This window comes from Chrysochloris asiatica, unplaced genomic scaffold (genome assembly GCF_000296735.1).
Source record: "Chrysochloris asiatica unplaced genomic scaffold, ChrAsi1.0 scaffold00197, whole genome shotgun sequence".
Classification (NCBI taxonomy): Eukaryota; Metazoa; Chordata; class Mammalia; order Afrosoricida; family Chrysochloridae; genus Chrysochloris; species Chrysochloris asiatica.
The window spans coordinates 1281626-1296338 of NW_006408715.1; the positions used below are offsets into that span (position 1 = coordinate 1281626).

Here is a 14713-nt window from a genome sequence, read left to right on the forward strand (position 1 = left end):
ATGCCACGTTCTTCTTCATATAATTTGAGAAACTTGATGGCTATATCCACTTACCCAATATTTCACAATGAGTGCCAATCTAGGCATTTGAGTTTTGAGAGTTGCCAGCAGCAATCCGGTCCTAGAGCGACATCTGCAGCTCAGTTCAAAAGCAGAACTCCCACCTACACCTGGGTCTTGTTCCGCCTCCACCTGGGTTGGGCTTCTCCCCTTAGCTCCGCTTCCATTTAATCCTGATTGGCTGGATAAAGAAAGCGGCCCAATCATTGGTCCCTTCTTTAGGGTAGAAGCGGGGCTGCGTTTCGTCGGGTAGCCACAGGCCTAGCCGGGCGGTGTAGAGCAGAGTGGGGCTGACGCCGGCGGCGCTGTGCTCCTTAGTGGAGGCGGCAGGGCGAGTCCCACCCAGCTCCCAGGCGGAGCCAAAGATGCCTGCTTCTGCCGTACGGTCCTACCTGGGCCCTGGGCCACTTCTGGCCTCTTCCTTCCAGCTGCTGTTGCTGATAGTTCTGAGCGGCCAGGTGTCTGGCCACGTCCCCCGTTCGGTGCCCAGAACCTCGCTTCCCATCTCAGGTAAGGCGTGTCTTCAGCCCTTGGCGCGGCACCCAGGCCCCAGTCCAGAGATGCCCTCATCCACCTGCTCTGCCGACCCGCATCCAGAGATCCCTCAGCGCGCGTCACCCACGCCACCTGGTCCAGAGTCGGGCGGGATCCCCAGGCGTTGTGTTCCTCCATCATATCCCTGGCTCAGGCCTCACGCCTTGGCGCCTGCGACACGCCCTGGCTGCGCCCACGGCTCCTTATTGTCAGAACCGCTGGGAATTGAACCTTTTAAATGTGCAGACTCCAACACTGAGACCCAGGGTGGGGATGGGGGCTTGCCCTTATCCCCTCTAACCCTTGCCCTTATATACACCTGGTGTTCAGTTTGGCACCCATTCTGTTCTCAAACTATCTATCCTTCAGATCCCCAACTCAGCATTTCCATATCTCTGCTTCTCACCTTCATCCCCAGTCATAGTTTCAGTTTTACCTCCCTCCAAGTTCCCTGCTCACAGCATTGATATATAAGACAGACCCTCACATTTCTAAGTCTGGTTCTCTACTGTCTCTCCCCTCCTCCCCTACAATCCAATTCACTAAGCCCTTCTAGTTTCTCCAAGCTTCTTCAAGTTTTCTGCTTCCTTCTGCCCATTTCCTACACGGAGAATAGAAAACCCTTCAGAAGGAAAAAGGACTGAGGGAATATAGGTCTTTAAAAAGAAGTAGAAGGAGCCATAGGAAGCCACACAGTTAAAAATGTTAATAGGAGTGATCCATACTTCAAGGCTCTCTGCTGAGATAGGCCTGAGTGGTCATGGCCCTCGTTTTCTTCTCAGGGTACTGAGTGTTATTACCTTAGGCAGGACTAGTAAAACTGATAGTATGGTCTGTTGGAAAAAAAAAAAAATCACAATTGGTGATGTTATTTTACAATCTAAACTCCATACCCATGCTACATGGTCAGAGCCTGGGATTTCCATTTGTGCTGGAGCAATAGTCTTAACCTGGAGTTGAGATTGTCGGGCTGGGTTTATGTCTAGCGTCCAGAGAGGTCTGGATGGCATGGTGAAGCTGGGGTAGGAGTAGGAATGGAGTTGGGTGATCCAGCATTTATTCTAATCATGAGAGAGTAGGTTGGATACAGCACAGAGATGAGTATGCGTGTGGGGAGGATGGGTAGGTGGCACTTAATACATCACATCTCATGGCCTCTGAAGATAGATGAACAGATGAAACAGGCAGGGTAGAGTTGTAGTGGTACAGGGATAAGGTCTTCAGAGCCAGAGGTTGAGCTAAAAAGGTAACTTCATACTAACTTTAAAAATTATCTTTAAACATATCAGAACTTTGAATGCTGATAGGAGGTTTAGAATTGTTCAAAGCAGAACATATGCCCAAGGAAGGAAGAAAAGGGATCATTTGTGAAGCATGCACTATCTGCTGATTGCTTCTACATGTGCTATCTCATTGAATTCTTCCAATAACGCTGGATGGTGATATTCACAGATGAGGAGAGTGAAGCTCAGAGAGGGCAGGTAACTTACTCAGGATCATACAGCTGGTAAGTGAAGAGCAACATATAAATGCAGGATGGTCTGTTTTTAAGGTATATATTTTTTCCTACTACTCTCTTTGGGTGGAATTGGGAAGGGGAGTCAAAATGTGGGGGAGAGATGCAAGATAGATTCCTCGTGTATTGGTGAAAACAGTGAAACATTTCCATTCTAAGTGAAAAGAATTATAAAGTTATGACAGAAAATAAAATATAGCAAAGTATTTGAGCCTTCTATAGGTATTTTCAAGTTATGTATTAGTATTGCCATGAAAAGAAGTTGCAGACTTAATAATTATGTTGCTATTTTAATAAAGTATTCTGTTTTTATAGAAAAAGTATTATTGATGGGATTATCTGTTAAATATTCTGGCCTCAATCAGTGATCTCTGGGGAAGCTTAGATGGCCAGCCTGTCAGAGCTCTTTTTTCCCCCTGATGACTTCTAAATAAATGGTACCTGGAAGAAAACCAAAACTTGCCTCTTTGTTTTTGCCCTTGTGGACTCAACCCTTATGAAGTAACGGTTAATATCACTTTCCTCTTTCTTCTTGCCAGAGGCTGATTCCTACCTCACTCGATTTGCCATCCCTCAGACTCATAATTACTCTGTTCTCCTTGTGGATCCTGCTTCCCACACACTTTATGTTGGCGCACGGGACATCATTTTGGCTTTATCTCTACCCTTCTCAGGGGAGAGACCCCGCAGGGTGAGAGTTGAGAGTGGGGAGAACCTCAGAGTCTAAAGCACTATAGCCATGGTGTATATGTGTGATTTTCATAACAGTGGTTGTAGGAGGAGGGGAATATTGGTGAAAGTGGATGGAGGAGATGACAGTTTAGGGTATCCGCTGGGGAGGCTATGAGGGAGGTACATGATGATGGAGAAGAGGTCACAGTGACCTGGTTTCAGGTGACAGACAGCAGGCAGAGGAATCACTAGAATCACAGCACCCCTAGGGCATTAGCTGCCAAACTTGGTGACCACCCATTAGTAAATAAAAAATACATTTTATATTATGACCCAATATACAAAGTATGTACTGAAAGAAGTATTTCTTGAAACAATTTCTACTTTCCTCTACATATATGTGATACATTCTGATATATTTTATTACAAATAATATTGGTCATGATTTCATTATGGGGAGGACATCCAGTTTAAAGAACAATACATGAGGGTGTGTGTGTGTGTGTGTCTCTGAAGTTTCCAAATTGATGGAAGTTGAAATTGTCTCACCTCCCTTAAGCTGGGTGGAAATCTGGTGGAAACATTTTCTCCTTCTTTCTCAGATTGATTGGGTGGTGCCTGAGGCGCATAGACAGAACTGTAGGAAGAAAGGCAAGAAGGAGGTAGGTGTGAATCTGGGTCCTGTCCCCAGTTTCGATTGAGGCATTGGCCCAGCTGTTACTCTGTGTCAGTCTCCTGAAGTGCCCCATCCCGTGGGTCCAGTCGGGAACTCTAATACCATGCTATCCTGTCATCTGTCATCTCTAATCCCAGAGCTGTATCTAACTGTCCTGAAACTCACTGACCTTTCCTTGTACCTGCTGCTTCTGATTCTCTCTAATCATCTCTGATCCCCAGGACGAATGTCACAATTTTGTCCAGATTCTCGCCATTGCCAATGCCTCTCACCTCCTCACTTGTGGCACCTTCGCTTTTGATCCGAAGTGCGGGGTTATTGTGAGTGACAGGGGTGGGAAGAGAGGGAGAGGGAGCTTGCACCATTGTGAGTTTCTTGGGGATGAGGGTCGGGAGGGTTCGTGGGAAGGGCTTACTGTGACTGATAATGGGGAGGGGCATGATTAGAGCAATCGTTATGCATGTTAAGCATTGGGGTAGGGGATGCCCTCACGGGATGCTTGCCACTGAAGGAGTGGCATAGAGGGAGGAGGCGACGAGGTGTGGAGAATGTCAAGGGGACTGTAGTGGGAGTGAAAGAAGTTATGGATGCTGGCTACATTGGGGAGAGGATAAAGCCAGAAAAGGCTTACAGAGACTAGGAACTCATGTTTCCCTTGCGCTGTGTATGCTTTGTTCAGGCAGTCTGGGCCCATTTATTAATCAGTGCAGCTTATGCCTGTTTCTTCCTCACATAGCATGTCACTACCTTCCTCCCCCGCCAACCCTGCCAACCACATTCTGTTGTGGGCTGTGACCCCACTCCTCTCACAGCTTCTGAGATCATTGCCCACTAATATAGTGCCTGCTTTACAGTGGGTACTCTGTTAACCATGATTTCTTCTAAATCTTCTTCCTTGCTACTGAAATGGTGGGCATCTCCACCCTCAGGGATATGTGTCCCAGGCAGGCTTGGGGTACTTATATCCATGATGACATCTATGCTGGAAGTGGCCACACCACATGGATCCATGGGAGTGGTGACATCTCAGCAGGGTCTTACTGTGTTTGAATCCTCAGCTCTTATCATTAGTTATCAGTAGTCAGTCACTAGTTCTGAGAGCACACATTTGTGCAAAGCTTTGCATGTCTTTTGTATCCAATGGCTTCTCTTTTTGCTCCATAGAACAATAGGAATCATTTCCTTTTCTGACCAGGATCCTTAATTGAGAGCGTGACTTGACCCTTCTACTTGGATGTAGTCACTGTATCTCCAAGCCCCTCTTTGTCACAAACCATCGTCACACCCAGGCTTAGGATGCCCCAGTCAGTTTCTCTGGGTTGCCCTTGAGGCTAGATGGACATATGTTGAGTCCTTTCTACAATGTGTACAATAGACTCTCTACCTAGGCATGTTGGTTCCATCATTCTGAGACTGGTGGCTGGAAGGTTGTCCAGTTCAGAGTGGTGCTGAAAATCTCTATATCCCATCAGGTAATTCTAAGTCTTGTTTCCTTACAATTCTCACAAAGTTCACAAGGTGGCAGTGGTACTGTCTTTGCCATATGCAACCTTTCGTGGTCTGCACAGGCTTGTGGGAGCACATTGTTGTTAAGTACCATGGAGTCGGTTCCGACTCATAGTGACCCTGCACAGGGTTTCCGAGGCTGTGAGGGCCATGACTTATCAACAATGATATAATTCCAAGTTAATCTCTCCGTGCCTCCTATTCTTCCTTGACTCTCTGACGTAAAACCCTAATGGTTGCCAGATAAGGTAAATTCTGGACATATCTGTCAGGGTTGCTATGACTTGGACCTTTTGTCCACTCTTGAAGACTGTTAGCAATTGAGAGTGAAACCAGAGGGTCTATATCCTGCACTCCACCACTTTCAGTGATCTTTCCCTCTCTGACAGGTACCTGGCTTGTGAAATGAAGGCCCATTCTTTGATCGAGGCTTATTTGTACGAGAAAGTAGAGCATAGCCCTAAAAAGGTCAACACTGTTAACCTTGAGTCTGCTTTGTAGACTTGCTGAACATTCTCTGGGGCCTTTACCTGGTTTGTTCTGCTTCCTGGCAACCCCAGTGTGCTTGACCAAGTTCTTGCCCCTTTTTTGTTGCTGAACCTCTTATGACCCAGAATGGTGACTGAGACCATGTAATTCTCATCTCAGATCTTTAACTTATTTATTCAGACACAGCAACTTGCTCAGAGATGATTATGGATAAATGAACATTTTTGCAAAGGAAGTTCAAGTGCTGGACCCACCAAATCCAACAATATGGGGTACTGCCCTCCAATGTCTTTGGACATTGGAAGAAAACATTTTGTTTTGTTGATGTAACTCCAGTAGTTAGTAAAGCATTTAAAATGTTAAACTTCTAACAATAAGAACAACAACAATGATGATGATGATAACAAGAATTCCCATTCAATTGACGATCTGCTCTGTCTCAAGTTCGGTAAGAGATACTCTGCATTCATGATTGAGTTTAATTCTCATCACTACATCATGATATTTGTTGTTGTTGTCAAGTGCCATCGAGTCGATTCCGACCCATAGCGACCCTATATAGGGTTTCCAAGGAACAGCTGGTGAGCTTGAGCCACCGACCTTGCAGTTCAAACAGCTTTGCAGTCTGGCACATTAACCCACAGTGCCACACCAGGACTCCATCATGATATTTAGGTATTATTAATTTATACCTTATAAGTAAGGAAGAAGCTGAAGTTTAGAAAGGTTAGGCACAATAGCTAACATTTCGTAGCTAACAAAGGCAGAGCTATGATTCAAATTTAGGTTTGTCTGGTGCTGTTCCACTATCCTGTCTGTATTCTAATATGCAGTCCAGAAGACCTCATCCGGCTTCATTTGCTTGTGTTGTTAAACCTATATCATGAAACAGTGGCTATCTTTGTTTTTCAGACTATCTGGAATCTATATCTCTTGACCCTTCTTGACCAAAGCCAAAAGATAGGTTCCTTTCCCACAGCTCAATGAGAACCTTTCTACCAACTTCTGACTTTCAGCTTGAGACTTGATCTTCACCACAGCTAGTTTTGAGAGATTGTGCTGATTGATACAATGAGGATACAATGCATTTCACTGTTCAGATAGTGGAATGCTCTTGCCCCTTTCAGCCCTTAATTAAACACCGCTTTGATTCTACAACAATCATAACTGATCTAGTTAATAGAAGGCTTATTTTCTTAAAGATTAGAAAACTGATGACATGGTGATGCCATTTGGAGAAATTAGAAGATAACTAGTTTTGATATGTTAAATTTTAAGGGGTTGGTAGGCAATCTCTGGGAAGAAGACCAACAGTCGATTGAAAAACAGCTAGAGTTTGGAAGGGATCAACCTTGTAGACTTTACGGCTTGATATGCATAGAAGGTCCGGTTGGTAATGTCAACATGAATGGGATCTTTGAGGGATATGTGAAAAGGATTAAGGACAGACCCGTAGAATATACATCTAGGAGTGAGAAAGAAATGACCAAAGGAGACAATAAACAACAAGTATTGTTGTTGTTATTATGTGTCATGGAGTCGCTTCCGATTCATAGTAATCCTGTACAGGGTTTCCGAGGCTGTAAATCTTTACAGGAGCAGAAAGCCTCATCTTTCTCCTGCGGAACAGCTGGTAGTTTCAAACTGCTGACCTGAGGTTCGCAACCCGATTCGTAACCACCACGCTACCAGAGCTCCTTAAACAACAACAATTAGGAAGAGGGAATTTAGGAGCATAGCATTTTAAGAGAATCAGGAATGGAGTATTTCACAGATGGGAGTAAGTCAAAATATAAAATGGTGCATAAAGATTCAAGAGAATGAGAACTGAGAAAAGACCACCCTTTTAATCACTGGTAAAATATAAGGAAGTAGTTTTAGTATGGAGCTGGAACAGCAGGCGATCTGGTTTGGATAGAACAGAATTCATTTTGAGAAGCAGTAAAACGTAAACAGGTTGGTCTAAAAGTTTTTGCTTTAGACAATCATGAGCCATTTTGTTTCTTTCTTGCTCAAATGGTAGTAGCTAAAATTAATCTGGGGTGGATATGTAGAATAAATTGGAGATAGAGCTAGACAGTATAGGAGAAAGGAGGTTATTGCAATAGTTTTAAGAATGGAAGTAACCGCTATTCATCACATCTCCAACGTACCCAAATGTTTTAGTGATTTCTCACCAAATTGCCATCTTTATCCTCAGGCTAGGATGTTTCTACTCCCACAGAGGTGAGGTACTTGTGCTCTGTGAGTTATTTCATTTCAGTAGAAGCTCTTGACCCAATATTCTCTTTATGGGCACTCAGATCACATCTAATTTTAGCAGACTGTTTTTAAGGCTCTCTTGGTAAAATAAAATCTTGCTAGCCATCTTCAGTATTCAGTAAATAGATAAGCAATCATAATGGGCCAATAGTATGCTCAGTTGCTAATCCAACTATTATCAAATCCTTAGTCTCCAGCCATATCATATGTTCATCCTATTTGTGAACTCGAGCCTTCTATTCCATGCCATAACTTTAATTTCCAATCAGCCACATTTAGTTTTCTTCTCAGACCTAGGTTGAAATCAGCCCTGACATTTATTTTTCGGTGTATCTTGAAGCTTCTCTTAGTGCTGGATTCTAGGCTAAGGTAACTTCTGGCTGACTCTTACATCCCTTATTCCCTACCCAGGTCATTTCCCTGGATGAAGAAGTGCTTAACCTACCTAAACTTCACGTTCTGACCCAAGTCTTAGGTCATTCTTCACTGCTTTGCAGATTCCCTCCCTCCCTTGAATGCATCCTTGACTTTGGCCCTATCTTTCATCCTTGGGGTCAGGTTAGGGTAAGGATGGCTTTTCTTTTAGGCCTTTGGACTATGAAGCAGCATTCTTTACCCTTCCGTGGGACTCCAGCCCTCAGGAGGCCTGCTTGCTTTCCTGGTCCTCCTTATCCTGTCACACATTCCACAGCCAGTTGCAAAACCCACAATTCTCCAGTGTTTCAGGGGAAAATCTACCTGATTTTCTGCCTCTTAGTGTCTTATGAGACCATCCTAGATGTTCTTTTATCAGGGAATGTGGGTTTGGGGCTCTAGGGAAATTGAGAGAAGAGAAACTAATGAAAAGAGGGGTGTAGAGGTGGGAAATATAGGAATGGTGTGTGTATGGGGGGGCATAGGGTGGGGTCAGGAGTAATAGACTGGAATATGGGAGTGGTAGTAGGGAAATGGGAGATGAATGAAGAGTTGGGCTTTTCCTTCATCTGACCGTCTTAGTAATTTTCACCATGAACCTTTCCTGTGACTCCTAAACCAATTCCACCCTTCTGGTCTTAGGATGTGTCCAGCTTCCGGCAGGTTGAAAGACTTGAGAGTGGCCGGGGGAAATGTCCTTTTGAGCCAGCTCAGCGGTCAGCAGCTGTAATGGCTGGTGAGTGGAGGGAGACAAGAACCTGTGTCTTCTTGCTATAATTGCCTCCTTCCCCACCCTGCTGTTGGAATTTGTGTCCGTTATTTTCCTCAGAATGTCTATTATTCCTGTGTCTCTTTTAGCCTTATCTATTCTTCTAGCATGCCTGTGACCTCCTTCTTCCCCCAGAGTGTTATTTCCCCAAGACTCTCTAGAGTGTGTCCTCTTACACATCTAATGCCAATGTTTTGTTTTTCTGTTTACCAGAGGAATCTATTACAATACATACTATAATACACTTGGAAAAAGTACAAAGAAGAACATAACAATCTACCACCACACTGTCCAAAAGAACTTTGTGTGACAGTAGAAATATTTTATGTGCTATCCAATACCATAGCCACTAGCTACATGTGGTGATTTGAGCCTTTGAAATGTGACTAGTGAAATTGAAGAAAGGAATTTTTAATTTAATTTAAATTCATTTTAATTTTAATTTAAAAAGCTTCATTCATCTAGCATCTACCGTATTAACCCAGTTCTAGAATACCTCTACTCAAAAAACCACTGTTAAAAATATTTTTGTATACTTCCTACTAGCTTTTTTATGATGTGTGTATATGAATGCACATCTACTTATGCATATATAGTTTGCTGGCTATTCCTTTATTGCTCAGGAAAATCATTGTTGATGTTGTTGTTAAGTGCCGTTGAGTTGGTTCCGACTCATAAGGACCCTGTATAGGGTTTCTGAGTGAATCTTTTTTATTTGTTTGTTATTCCCCATGGAAATAATTATTTCTTAAAATCAAAAGCATCTGAAGCACTTCTTAAAATTCTCTAAGCTATTATATTGCTGTCTAATAAGTTTTTTTTATTAAACTTTTTATTGTGAATTGAGTAAAGGTTGACAGACAAGATCATCAGCTTTACATTCAACAAATCATGCGGTTGGTTTCATCTCAATGATTATGTACCCCTACATGCAGCAGCAGTACATTGGCTTCCTCACTGTGGTTCCTATTTGCATTCCGCCCACCCTCCCACTCTTTCTCAACTTTGTCCTTGAAAAATGTACCCTTTGGATTTTGAATGATTGACCATTCCATGGTGAGCAGACCTTACTAGTATTGTTGTCTCCCCCCCCCCCCCCCCCCCCCCCCCCCCCCCCCCCCCCCCCCCCCCCCCCCCCCCCCCCCCCCCCCCCCCCACTCCCCCCCCCCCCCCCCCCCTATATACCTATCTAATGCTTGGCTGGAGATTGGGGCACAAGTTTGAGTTCCTTTTCAGAACTGAAGAGGGCCATAGTTTCAGGTCTCCACTCTCTTTATGACCAGTAAATCTGTTTTTATAAAAAATAATTTTGAGTTTTGTTTCAAATTTTCTATCACTCTATCTGGGACCCTTTAATGTGATCCCTTGCTGAGACTGTGCATTTTTGTGGAGGCAGAAAACCTCCCTTTATCCTAGGGAAATCGTTGTTGTTGTTGTTAAGTACCGTTGAATCGTTGAATCGACTCAGACCCATAGCCACCCTGTATAGGGTTTTCAATGAGCAGCTGGTGAGCTTGAACCGCCAACCTTGCAGTTCAAATGGCTTTGCAGTCTGGTGCATTAACTCACAGCGCCACACCAGGACTCCAGGGAAATCATTAATGCTTATTAAATAAGTTCCTGCTGTTATTTATTGATTTGTTTTTGAACACTCTACATACAGTTGTTTCTGTGTAGACGGTTAGTGCCAGAATACCTTCTGGACGAGAAATATGGTTGCTTAGTCAGTTATAAAGTGAGTTGTTTATGAGCTACCTATCCTGTATGGTATGTAGGTCAGACTGCCCTCCAAATTCGGTGAAGTTCCTGTCATTTTTTTCATGACAGTGTAAAACAAGTAGGCTAAGGGAAAACCTATGTGTGTGCACATGCATATAAAACTTTAAAATCCCCTGCTATATGGATGTAATTATGTTTTTTCATGCAACTTTATATCATAGGCATTTTCTATATAATCTAAAGATTCTTTATAAACAGAATTTATTGACATCATAATACTCATCCAATAAGCATACTATAACTTAATTAAATAATTTCAAATTATTTATATAACTTTATTTCCAAGTTTATTTAGTTTGCTACAAGTTATTAACTTTGATTTAAAATACTGCAGTGAAAATTTTGTGCATACATTTCTGCCTTTGTTTTAGAGCGTCTTTTAAAAGATTCCTGAAAATGGAGTACTATATCAAAGGGTGTGAACATTTTGCAACTCATTAGGTGTTGCTAATTGGCTTTTTAGAAAAGGCATACCAATTTACACTCCAAACTGACGGTGAATGTGAATTTTTTTCCCCTCACATAAATATCATCAGGATTTATTATCATTCAGAACACCTTTGCCAATCTAGAGATTAAAAGTGGTACCTTGTTTTAATTTGTATTTTTGAATGTTAGGGAATTAGAACTTTTTTTATGTTTTAGTACTTATTTTCATTTCTTTTTTGGTAAGTTCTCTGCCAAAGTTCTTGGAGCGCAGATGTATTAGGTGTAACATGTTAGTGTTCCAATCTTATGTTAGTGTCTTCCTTTGTGAGTTTTCTTTTTAAACCCAGTCCTTTTTCATTTACAGACTAGACAAAAAAAATTCTTCTTATATATTTTTTTCCTCCCAAACATTTAACTGTTTGGGAATTATTTTGGTGAATGGCATGAAATGGGGATCTAAATAAAAAATTTCCAAGGCTAATCAGTGATTTGAAGTCCTGGTGTGGCGCTGTGGGTTTATGCTCCAGACTGCAAAGCCATTTGAACTGCAAGGTTGGTGGTTCAAGCTTACCAGCTGCTCCTTGGAAACCCTATACAGGGTCACTATGGGTCGGAATAGACTTGACGGCACTTAACAACAACAATCAGTGATTTAGCATTATTTATTAGATTTTTTTTAATGTTGCCAATTTGAAATACAACTTTAAGATGTTGATTGCGTTTTCCACTTACAATACAGTGCTAATAAAGTGCAATGCTACTTCCTTTCCCTATGCTCACAACTCTAGATTTGAGGATTGAGAATAGCCAGAAATTTAATGTAGCACTTCCAATTTTGAAAACTGCTATTGAATGTGCTATAAATTTGGATCCTTCAGTACTTTACTGTGGAACAATGCTAAGATATCTATGCTCAGATACTGGTTTACTTAGTCTCTTCAGTGGTGGGTCCAGAAGAGGCACCACCACCAGGGAAGCCCCAAGACATTCCTCCAGGCATGCCTCCAACAGTCTGGTTGTTGTTGTTGTGAAGAGCCGTTGAGTCAATTCCGACCCATAGCGACCCTGTATAGGGAGGGTTTCCAAGGAGCAGCTGATGAGCTTGAACCACTGACCTTGCAGTTTAAACGACTTTGCAGTCTGACGTATTAGCCCACAGTGTCACACCAGGCAATCTGGTACAGGATGGGGTTGCAGACTTTCTTCAGTTCTTTTTGCTGATGTTCAAATTCCTCTTTCTCTGCAGTCTTCATCAGACCTTTTATTTTCTTCACTGACTTCTGCTTCTTCCTATATCATAAAATTAATTCTAACCTAAACCTTTTTTTTTCTTTTTTATTGTGGATTGAGTGAAAGTTTACAGAGCAGAGCAGATCATCCGTTTTACATTCAACAAAACATACAACTAGTTTCATCACAATGATTACAATCCCCTCCATGTACCATCAGTTAACAGTATTTCTCTCTATTCACTTTAGTTTTTTTGTTTTGTTGTTAAACAATCATATGTAATAATTTACACCACCAAAGGGCACATTCTGCAAGTCTGTCTCCTGGCCACTATCCCTTAGTCCCTTTCTTTCCATGAATCCAGAGTCCTCAGCTGCTCCCTCTCTCCATGTCCCCATCTATGTCTCCATCTGTGGTGTCACTGCTTCTCTGGATAAGGTCCCGTATTCCGCCTGTGCTCTTCTCCTTTGATGGTCCTAGAGTTCTTTTTTTCTGGACTGTAAGATTAACTGCTCCCCCATTTTTGTTACAAAACTTTACCTTTGCAATTGTGACCATCGCAATTAGTCATGATAGCAGTTACTCACTATTGAATCTTAAGAATCTTATACTCATCTCTTTTTACCAGACCCATCTAGACAAGATGAAAACTATTCAGTGGGAATTCTATCTTCTCCCACATACTCTTAAACTAAACTCCCCCTTGAAACCTTGTAAGCCAGTCACTTCGTGCCTTTATTGCCCCCTCATTTTAGGTAGCCAGTGTCTAAGTTGCCAATCCCTATCTACAACATATGTACAGAGGGGATAGCATTGATACTTGATGTGAAGACTCCTTCCCTCTCTGTTGGTATTTAGAGTTACTACCTCCATGAGTATAGTTCAGGTTCATCAAATTGTAGCAATTTACCCTTGTTTCTTTTATCAAAAATTGTTTTTTAAAAATGTTTTTATCTTACTCTAGTTGAGTTCTGGAACCGACTCGACGGCACTTAACAACAACAACAACAGTTGAGTTCTGAGTATCAAGCCTTCAAGGCTAGGTCAAATGGGTACTATCTGCAAGTTTGGGTGTTCTTGTGCAGCGTCTCCTCTCACTTCATATCAGCTGGATGCTTCACTCTAAGCTCTGTGGCTGTGTCCTTGTCCATGGGCTCAGAGTTCCGTAGTTCTCACCACACTTTGGACCAACCTCTTCCTCTTCTCTCTCTCATCTCCAGGTCACCAAGAGTCTATGGAATGTGACTGAACTCAGCTAATTTCTTCATTGATGCATTTCCCCATCTTCCACTTACCAGTAGACCAGTGTGGTTGCCAGCAATTTTACATGCCTGCTCGTGTGTTCCCTTTGAGTTTCAGTTTTAGAGGGGGTTTGTCCTGAAGGAACTTGATTGCTTGCCTTGATGGTTTCCCGCGAACAGCTTGCTTATTCTTGTAGTAGCCAGACATACCAACATTTTTGTTTTGGGTGTGTCCTGATGATCTTTCTTTGAAGATGTATCTTCTGTTGCTCTAGCTGTTCCAGGTTGGTCTGCTTGTCCTTATTAGTGGAAATGTCTCACCTCATAAGGTGGGACTGGATGGGACTCAGGATTCCACCTAAGGTCCTATACTCTGCAAAGGCTTTGCAAGAGGCCTATTTCACTGGGCAAGTTCTAGAACCCCTTTTAGGTATTCCAATCAATATAGGCTAAAGACGGACTTACAGATTTTCTGTTATCATGTTTCCTGACATGCCTCATTCCTTTCTATCCCACTCAAGTGTCTATTTTACAATAGTAGGCAAGGGAAACCAATATTCATAAGACAGTCAAGCATCTTAGTATTATTTCTCCTCTTCGAACTATGCCTCCTAGATCCCTGTATCACAGAGCCCTTTTGGTCCAGGGTTGAGCATGCATCACTATTTACCTCTGTTCCACTTAGCCCATGCAAATGTGTCTCAGTGTTCCCCTATCTACCTTGTTCTTTCACCTCCTCCCTCTTCTTATATTGTCCTCCCAACACCCAAACTGTCATGTGTCTGCCCCTACCCTATGCTCTACCTTTGCCTCCCTCTACCTTCCCCTATACCCCCCCCAACCCCACCATTGTGATTACCTTATATTCTACTAACTTTTTCCTCAATTTAATACAGTCTATTTTATCCTGTAATCTACCTGACCTTCTCACCACCTGGATCTCTGTTCCTCTGTGTTTACCTTCTTTCACGCTGTTATTGTTTTGATCATAGACTGACCTCCCAGATCCTCTGAATTTGTTCTTATCGTTTTATTCTGTTTTCAACTCTTCCATCTGTCGATTGAGTTCTGGGTGATGCTGCCATGTACGTCAATCTCTGGTTGTTGTCTGTTCTTGTTGGTTCTCAGTCCACAGA

The 14713-nt window shown here is 42.5% G+C and overlaps 1 protein-coding gene across 3 annotated transcripts in view; it reads left to right on the top strand.

Annotated features, from left to right (window-relative positions):
- The first annotated feature begins 348 nt into the window (after positions 1–348).
- Positions 349–14713, top strand: part of SEMA4F (sema domain, immunoglobulin domain (Ig), transmembrane domain (TM) and short cytoplasmic domain, (semaphorin) 4F) — a 52644-nt gene continuing 38279 nt past the window's right edge. The window contains exons 1-5 of one of the 3 annotated variants that reach the window (XM_006872431.1): positions 349–570; positions 2650–2801; positions 3385–3444; positions 3680–3778; positions 8772–8865. In XM_006872431.1, the coding sequence (XP_006872493.1) occupies positions 426–570; positions 2650–2801; positions 3385–3444; positions 3680–3778; positions 8772–8865 (550 nt within the window). In that variant the 5' untranslated portion in view covers positions 349–425. The remainder of the gene's footprint in view (positions 571–2649; positions 2802–3384; positions 3445–3679; positions 3779–8771; positions 8866–14713) is intronic. The other 2 variants (XM_006872432.1, XM_006872433.1) reach the window with 2 other exon arrangements.